The 10,060-nt window shown below is 37.1% G+C and overlaps 1 protein-coding gene across 1 annotated transcript; it reads right to left on the bottom strand.

The window, feature by feature from the left end:
• Positions 1 to 4,601: 4,601 nt before the first annotated feature.
• On the bottom strand, positions 4,602 to 9,830 carry LOC119688707. The gene is made up of 2 exons (XM_038103373.1): positions 5,150 to 9,830; positions 4,602 to 5,071 (listed from the first exon to the last, which is right to left on the bottom strand). Exons 1-2 carry the CDS (start codon positions 9,828 to 9,830, stop codon positions 4,602 to 4,604), a joined length of 5,151 nt encoding a protein of 1,716 aa, XP_037959301.1.
• Positions 9,831 to 10,060: the final 230 nt, after the last annotated feature.

Genomic DNA, 10,060 nt, shown 5'->3' with positions numbered 1-10,060 from the left:
AATTGGCGTCATCTTAGTAACCAAATATAGTTTAGGTGGTGGCACATCTTTGTAACCAGTAATTTTAGGGATAAGTGCAGGCTTCAATTTTAATAGTTTACATTTCATTTAATTATATTGCAATTTAAATAAATTTTAATACATTTCATTAGTTTTATTTTTAAATAATAAATTTCTTTTATGGATTTTATAGTTTCATGCCAAATATTACAGCTTCATTTCAAAATGCACTTCAAATTCATCTTTAAATTCACAATTTAATTTTTATTTTCTTATTTCAAGTTCATCTTTAAATTTAATATATTCTACCACAACTTCATTTCTAATTTCATCTTTAAACTTAATACAATCATATTTTCAATTTATTTCAAGTTCATCTCGAAATCAATTTCTTCAAGTAGAGTTAGGAACTCACGACCAAGTATGTTGAAGTCTTTGTCAACTTTTTATCAGTGTTTCGTGACAGAATATGAAATCTTTTCCATAAGCCTCTTCCAATACCACTTCTTTCTAACAAACTTAACATGGTTAATCCTATGTTTTATACCCCCGATAACCCCCTAAAGTAACGTTCTAATGTTACTTTAGATTGTAAAAGAAACGTCCTCTGTTATCGTCATGACAATGTGAGAATTGCTGGTATTTACATAGCGCCATATCTCAAGCTCGGTGGAGGTATGCTATGGTCAGCAAAATAGTACAGTGTTTCTTTTCACTGTGTGTCGTGGATTCTTAGGAAGATAATCACGCGATGGATAGATGAGGTTATCTTCCTCAATGTGTAGAGTAATAATTATTATTACTGTCTGTCCCAATTTGATTTTACTATATTTGATTGTTGGGCACAGCGGGGCAATTTGGAAAAGGAATATTAACGTTTATGCTCATATGTATTTATGTATATAGTTATATACACACAGTGGCTCTCAGCTTATTCCACCCAACACTGTCTTAAATTTTCAAAACACTGCATCTTAAAAATGAATTAACATAGAGAACAATTAAGTTTTTAATGTAGTGAGGAAAGGCACTCTTATTGAACATAATAAATGAAACAAAGTACATAAAATTTGTTTTTGTTTCACTCAAAGGAGAGAAACCCGATCGCGTAACAGAATTATAGTTCACAGCTTATTTCATCCAAATTATCGTTTGCAGTTAGTCGCCAGTATATCGCGCTGTGCAACGGAACTTTTTTTCCCATAATATTTTTAAAGTATTTTCAACCAAATGTAATAAACTTCTACTGTGATTTTGGACGTGCAAAGATAGATAAGAAATTTTTCAAAAAATGGGACGCCGCACTACAATTAAGCAGTGAATATTGGTGCCAACCCATTTTAAGGACGGTCAACCTCAGCGGAAAATTGCGGAATTCGTTAAATTGAGTCGCTCGACTGTGCAGAGAATCATTAACCGCTTTGTTCGGGTGCACTTAATAAAATTTTCTACTCAGCTGACGAGCGATATATTGTTAGAAAAATCAAGAGGAATCCAAAATTAAATGCTTCTGATATAGTCAGCAAGGTACGGATAGAACTAAGCAAGACGTGTAGTGTGGAGACTGTCCACCGCGTGCTTCGACACTCCCACTTTATCAGAGAAGTCAGAGAATTCAACTTGCTTGTGCTAAATAGCATACCCACAAAAAATTAGATTTCTGAAACAACGCTATATTCTAAGACGAGTCTAAATTCAATATTTCTAGCTCAGATGGCATGAATTAAGTGTGGTGGACACCTAATACTGAGCTCAAAAAAGAAAATTTTAAAGCCACAGTAAAGCGGTGGTGGAAGTGTTATGGTTTGGGCTTGTATGTCAGCCGCCGACGTTGGAAATCTGCAGTTTAATGATGGTAAACTCAATCAATAAACATAAACAAGTAACACGAACATAACAAAGTACCTCAACGTTTTGAAAAAAATTTACTCCAGAGTGCCGTGAAACTTGAAATTCTTGAAACATTTTATTTCTAACAAGACAACGACCCAAAACATAAAGCCGGCCCACATCTGATGACACCGCCGGCGCAGAGCCCAGACATAAATGTCATTAAAAATTTATGGCCAATATTGGAACAAAAAATTCCGGAATATACTATTTCCTTAAAAAAGGTTGTTTTACAAGAGTGGATGAAAATTGCTCCAGAAACAACCCAAAAACTTGTATATTCAATGCCGAAGAGATTTGACGAAGTGATAAAAGCGAAAGGGTACTAAGTATTGACTTTGGCACCAAATGAAATTTCTTTTCGTGGATGAAATAACCTGAGGTATTAAAATGGGAGTATTTTTATAGTTTGTGTTCATTATTTATTAAAACAATATTTTCAGTATTTTTGAAGTTTCTAAATTAAATAATAAATATTTTTCCTTAAAAATGGCATTTAAATATTTTCAGTCGATGACATAGTTTTTCAGTGAAAGCGTAAAGAATTTTAAAATTGGTCTTGGATGAAATAAGCTGAGACCCACTGTAGTGTTGATTGCAAAAATAATTGAGATTTTTACATACATATATTTATAAAGAATATTGACATTAGATACAGTAACCGCTATCTGAAATCCTGTACAGAGACAGGAGCCCACAAATTTGCAACAATGTGTACAAATTATGATATTTGAAGCAAAACAGGTAGGCCAACATTTACATAGAGCCATTGCATTTTAATCTCTTTTTTAGTGAAGGTTAGGGTAAGGAACCAACTAATTGACGCCCAGAGATTTGTACAAATTGTGATGCTACAGAGGTTAAGAGAAATCAAGAGAATCTAATAAACACAAGTGTGGCAATATATTTTCTTCGTTGCCACTCATTTCTTATGGTCTAAGAACATGTTTTAATTCTGCTATGCAATTTTATTTTAAATTCCAGTGTATTTTGTTGTTGTTAGCACTCATATTCAACGCTGCACCAAGCGTATGGAGCTAACGTTTCGTATTTTATATGAACAGTATAGTGTTTAGCTAAGCAAACCTTTATAAGGTGCATGACAATCTTTTTTAATGTGCATGAATTTTTGTATTACGAAAATACACTGCGACAAATAAGGGAATATCCTTCATAACTATGGTTTTTACTATAATTATTCTTACAAGTGTATCAAGGGCACGGAATATTGTATTTTAGGAACCTATAAAATAGTGCCAACTTATTCCCTCTACTGAAACATATACAAACCAAACTTGGCCGTAAGAAATAAAGGATTAAAATCCCGACCTCTAAATTAAAGTGTATGCGTTACGTGTTGGTGAAAACGTAGGTAAATCTACAGAACCACTATCCAAGCATCCGCATTGAGAAAACTAACTTTAGTAATATTTTGTTGAAATGAGTAATTACCCTACACTCAGTAGGATCGATTTCAGGAAATTATCTGATTCATATATTATTTCTTAATATGAATTTATTTGAAAACAGTGTTTAATAAACATCCATCACAATTTGTTCTGTTTCTGTTCTGTTACCTACCAAAAAAATCATATATTTTCTTAAATTGTGAACATTTTTTATTGTTATGTATATATATATATTAATAAATATAGCAGTATAAAAAGGATTTACCAAAAAAAATGAAACAAGCAAGCAAATCTTAGTTTTTTAATAAGAAAAAGTGACCCCGCAAGCATTACGAAAAAAAATTACCGAACGACTGTTGTATCAACTGGATGAAACCGCTTTGAAAATAAATCAGATCACTTAAATCATCATAAATTCCCTGAAGTTGTAATGGCAACAAAGCGTAATGGTTGATTACCTTATAGGTTGATCAAACGCATCAGTTGCTGCGATAATGACTCCGTCCGCAAAATGATTTCTCATCAATAATGCCTTCAAATTCTCTACCGAAAAAAAGTCAGTGTATACATATATGTAGGTATACTGAATGTGTATGTCTTCCTTCAATTTAAAACTCAATTTATGAGGTGTGGCCTCATAAATTCTTCCAAGGGTACATTTCCCAGTCTTACGTTTAATTACCATAGATAACCAGACGCACAATCACAAAAATAATCGGTGGAAAATTTCATTGTTATAAACTAATATAATTGTATTGTTGCCATCTCTATTAATGTTTAAGAAACCCAAATGTAAGATAAATATCGAGTTAGGTTTTATGATCTTCTTGAACTGCGTAAAGACACAAAGGAAAGTGGAGTTTTCGTGAATGCTTATTGATATGTATCTCTTTCTTAGATAAGAAACATATGTAAAAGTAGTATATACCATAGAAAGCAATTTCGTCCTTAATAATTCAGTGGCTTACAATCAAATCATACTGTTCGTTTAATGCGGTTTTTTAATTTTAAGACCGTAGTTTGTGTTTCTTCATATCAAAACTTTATTTTTAATATTCTTAATTCACAATATATATATATATGATATTTTAAAATTTACTTAATACATTAATTCAAAAAAAAATATAAATCAACTGCACAACAAGAAACTCGACCGAACACGACGGTTGCTCGTACAAGAAGAAGAAACAACTTGCTAACAGGTAAAAGCAGCCCACACACAGTGGTTGCCAGATTGATATAGGTAATTTTAAACATTTCTCCCACCTAGACGTGGAGATACAACCGGATCTTGCGTCTATATTACTCGTGTGCTTCAGGACGTCCTTCAATGTCGATTGGTAAAACAGAGATCTTCGTAATTGGCCGTTTCACAATGGCGGACTGTGTTTTTATGGTTACGACACGAACAGCACCGTCCGTGCCAGGATGGACTTGGATAATGCGGCCAAGCAACCAGGAGCTTGGAGGCAATCGTTCATCTCGAAGTAGGACCAGTTGACCGGTTGCGACATTTGTTTGGCTTTTAGTCCATTTGTTTCTGGCATGTAATTGTGTTAAATATTCTTGGGACCAACGGCGCCAAAAGTCTTGATACATCTGGCTTAACATCTTCCATCGGAATAGTACACCAATCTTTGTATTTAGCAAATTAGGTTCAGGTACGGCAGATGGTGCTCGTCCAATCAAAAAGTGTCCTGGTGTCAACGCTGATAAGTCTGTGGGGTCATCAGATAGAGCCGTAAGCGGCCGCGAATTTAAACAATTTTCGACTTGTTTTAATAACGTGTAAAATTCTTCAAAAGTTAAAGTTGCCGTGTTTACTACACGCTTAAGATGAAATTTCATGCTTTTTACTCCTGCCTCCCATAGGCCACCAAAATGAGGCGCTGCGGGTGGTATAAAGTGCCAATTTATGCCAACGGTTGATGCAAACACAGACCCAGCTTCAATTTGTTTTTTAAATAATTTAATTTCATCTTTCATTAAAGCATCAGCACCGACAAAGGATGTACCACGATCGCTGTACATATCTGAGCATATGCCACGGACTGATACAAATCGCTTTAACGCTGCTAGAAATGTTTCAGATGTCATATCACTCACAAGTTCCAAATGAATAGCTCGTGTAATAAAACATATAAATAGAGCCACATACCCCTTGTAAGTACGATGGCCTCTCCCTCTTGTCGCTCTCACATTAAATGGACCAGCATAATCCACGCCCGTGTGCATGAATGGCTGTGATATATTACACCGTGCTGGAGGTAAGTTACCCATAAGTTGTGCTTGCGGTCGACAGGCTTGACGAAAACATGTAATGCATTTGTTAATCACTCTCTTCACAGCGGATCTTCCTTCAATAACCCAAAATTGCCGTCGCACATATGCTAATGTTGTTTGAGTTCCGCCATGTAATGTTCGACTATGAGCGTGATTAATAATCAACGTAGTAAAATCATGACATTTGGGTAATATCATTGGACATCGTTCATCTGAAGGAATATTCGCATTTTGCAGTCGTCCATTTAGACGCATAATTCCGTCGGAATCAAGCTTCGGATTCAATTTAAACAATTTACTTGATTTGTTGATTGGATTGCCTTTCCGTAAAGCGGCATAATCGTTGGTAAACTCGGTCCTTTGTACAATTGTTACTAATTTTTTAAGAACCGTATAACGTTCTTGCCAAGTGCAGAAACTTTCATCTCTACGCATCCTTTTTTGACACATATGAATAAAACGTAGGCATTGCGCCACGACTACGAGTAATTTGTCAAGAGTAGCATATCGTCCAAATATTTCCCACACTTCTGTTGATAACTGCGTAGTTAATGAGTTAATCTCTTTTTTCTCAGGTAAACTGTCAGGAGTATGATTGATTTGGTGGTTAGGCCACATTTTCTCATTTAAGCGAAGCCAAGATGGTCCATACCACCACATCAGATTATCTTTTAGTTGCAAAACGGTACTGCCTCGTGATGCACAATCAGCCGGATTATCCTTTGTTGCAATATACCTCCAGTCTTCAATATTTGTCATTGACTGAATTTGTGACACTCTGTTTGCCACGAACTGCTTCAATTTGCCTGGATCAGTTCTAATCCACCACAGAGTGGTTGTATTATCAGTCCACAAAATACAGCGTGATGGTTGACACTTAAATGTTCCTTTTACCTTGTGTAGAAGTTTTGCTGCTAGCAATGCTGCACATAATTCTAAACGTTGTATAGACGTTTCTTTCAACGGGGCTACCTTAGTTTTACTAATAAGCAAATTTACAAAACTGGTCGGACCGATGGTTGTTTTCGCATATACTGCAGCCGCATATGCTTGATTTGATGAATCACCAAATGCGTGTAATTCAATTGCACTTGTCGAAGTGGTGTTTATCCAACGTGGGATTCGAATGTGATGTAATTGTTGTAAGTCAATACGAAAGTTATGCCAAATGTTTGCCATCTCTATTGACAAGGGATCATCCCAATCGGATCCAGTACGCCAGAGTTGTTGCAGAAACATCTTTCCTCGAATGATAACCGGAGCCAAGAACCCAAGTGGATCAAATAACTTCGATATGTCAGACAACATTAGTCGTTTTGTGTAATGATGGTTGTCACAAGTTACATTGACGTTGTAACCAAAACTGTCGGATTTTGTATACCAAGTAAGACCAAGTGTCTTAGTTTTATACTCGGTGTTAATTTCCACATCGTCGGCGTGAGCTTTTACGTCCTCAGTCAGAGTGCTTAAAACGTCATTTGAATTCGAATTAAATTTACGTAAAGTGAAGCCTGCAGTTGCTAGAAGCTCCTGAAGTTCGTGCAATTTTTCTGCAGCTTCGATTGGAGTGTCTCCACCTGATAGTACGTCATCAATGTAAAATTCATTTAGAATCGATTCAGCTGCCCGTGGAAAACGAGTTTGCTCCTCTTTTGCCAGAGTACGCAATACTTTGATGGCAAGATATGGAGCACAATTAGTCCCATATGTTACAGTGAGCAACCGGAACGTTGTAGGGGCGTCCCCGTGTCGAACGCGCCACATTATTCGTTGCAAATCCACATCTTTGCTATCAACAAGAATTTGCCTGTACATTTTCTCGATATCTCCTGTAAACACTATAGGGTAATGCCGCCATTGCAAGATGATATTTGATAGATCATTTTGTAATCTGGGACCTATATGCAGACAATCATTAAGAGATATTCCGCTCAAACATTTATTAGAAGCATTGAAGACTACGCGAAGCTTCGTTGTAGAACTCGATGCTTTATAGACACCATGGTGAGGAAGATAACATGTTGAAGCTACATCATACGAGTGTGGCACCACTTCCATATGGCCACAGGTCTGATATTCGTCCATGAAATCTTGGTAGAGTTTGTACACATCCGGATCTCGGGTTAATCGCTGTAACGTGCTGTTTAATAATGCAAGTGCATTTAGTTTACTTGACTTAAGTGTTGCCAAGTCAGCTTTCTGCTTGATTGGTAGTCTAACTACATATCGACCCGTTGCGTTGCGTACAGTTGTACGCTCAAAAAAATCTTCACAGTACATTTCATCTTTTGTTAACGGAACGTGGTTTGTTATTTCTTCCAATTCCCAAAATTTATGTAGCATTTCGTGCAATGTTGCCCGAGTATGACAGCAATTAACTTGTCCTTTCACTGAAATACCCTTTCGTCTCGACAGTCCACCAAAAATTACCCAACCGAGTTGCGTATATTGGGCAACAATATTGTTAGTTGGATGCCGTTTTAGTCGCTCATAGACAATAGCAGCATAATCTGAAGCGCTCAAAATCATATCGACTGCCCCCGGAACCTGTAATTGAGGATCAGCTAAATCTAAATTCATGAACTCACCAAGCGCTTCTTTCGGTATGGGAATGGTTGGGGTAACGCTACCCACTCGTGGAAGTATTAGTGCAACACAATTCATGTTGAAATCGGATTTTAACGAATGGATTGTAAATGAAACCATTCCTCTTGAATTGGCGACCCTTTCACCATTTGCACCACTCACCGGCACTATGACATTTGTTTTGTCCAGTTTTAACCGCTGCACGATGAATTCGCTGACAAACGTTGCTTCCGACGCGCTATCCAAAAGAGCTCGCACAATAAGCTTCTGACCAGAAGGACTCCTTACCTCTATCAATGCAGTGCCAATTAAAACAGTCTGTAGATGTAAAGTTCGAGCACCTTGATTAGCACTGGAAATGTATGTATTATTTGATGTGACAGCGTATTTCTTAGTCGCTTCAGTGGTCTTTTCCGGTATATTTGAGTAATTAGTTTCTCCACCACTTCCACTATGGTCATGTAGTAATGTATGATGCGCTGCATTACATCGCAGACACCGATATTTCGATGGACAATTATGACCCATGTGTCCCGTTCTCAAACAATTGAAACACAATCTTGCAGATCTGACTACCTCATATCTCTTTGTCCCAGTCATTTGCCGAAATTCTGCGCAATATGCCAGTAAATGCTTACCTTGACAATGCACGCATTGTTGAACAGTGGTATGATGGCTTTTCACGAACCCCTTTGTTCTGATAGGTGTTACAAACTTTTTCTCCTGATTAGAGTTATCGGTCATGCTATTAACTACCTCCAGCGAATGTATTCGATTTTCTAAGAAACTGACCAGCTCCTCAAATTTTGGAATTTGTTCTAAACTGGTTGTTGACAGCTCCCAAGCTGAGCGTGTTTTCGTGTCTAATTTTTGGAGAAGGGTAAAGACCAACCAATCGTCCCAATGCTGCACTGGACGACCCAATTGCTCTAACGCACGCACAGCTGACGTGATGGTGTCACATAACAAGCGTAAACTATTTGGTAAACCATCAGACACCGTTGTTAAATTAACAATTTGTTTTAAATACGCATTAAGAATGATCCTCTTGTTCTCATACTTGCGGACGAGTAAACTCCATGCTACTGCCCAATGTGCATCTGTTGTAGTAATGTTGTCTAGGGCGTGTTGAGCGTCCAACACTAACGCATCTTTTAAATATTGAAGTTTCTGTGTATTAGACAATGCAACGTTATTTGATACAACTGACGTGAATAAATCCTTAAATGCGTACCAGTGCAGATAATTACCATCAAACGACGGAATTTTAATACGTGGTAAATTAGACGTCAGTTCCATGCTTGACACACCTTTAATTACAGTTTCGTTATTACCTGGAGATTCTATAACTTCAGTGCTTTCTAACTCATCGATTAGCTCTCCCATCATTTCCGAATAAATTATTTCAATTTCCGTGTAACTGTCTTCGCTAACTAACGCTTTAATTGTGTCACTCACTTCTTCCACCTTTGCACCGTCATAAATATTGGCCAACAAATCTTCTCGAGCTTCCTTGTACTGCGTCCAGTAACTTTCCAAGAGATTCTTTCTGGCAGTGAAGAAACCTTTTGTTTGCTTGCTTTTTGCCGTTTTCCGTATGTTGGTGGAGAAGTTTTTCAGCCGGGATTGCGTAGCTTCCAATTTTCTGGCGATTTTTTGCATTTTCAGATTTTATGCGAATCAACTGTGATTATTTTCGAAAGTAAATAATTGTGCCCAGCGGCTATAAAATTTGGTAGATATGCCCAGCGGCTATGAATATGAAAGATACGCCCAGTGGCTATAACTTTGAGAAATATGCCCAGCGGCTAGACGAAGCACGCGATCTTCGTAGGCAGCAACACACAATTGAACGCAAAAGATATATTGCTCCCCGCAAGGGATGCCAAAAA

Source organism: Teleopsis dalmanni, chromosome X (assembly GCF_002237135.1).
Source record: "Teleopsis dalmanni isolate 2A chromosome X, ASM223713v2, whole genome shotgun sequence".
Taxonomy (NCBI): Eukaryota; Metazoa; Arthropoda; class Insecta; order Diptera; family Diopsidae; genus Teleopsis; species Teleopsis dalmanni.
The sequence above is the reverse complement of the archived record's forward strand: the minus strand, read 5'-3'. Positions and strand labels throughout refer to the sequence as shown.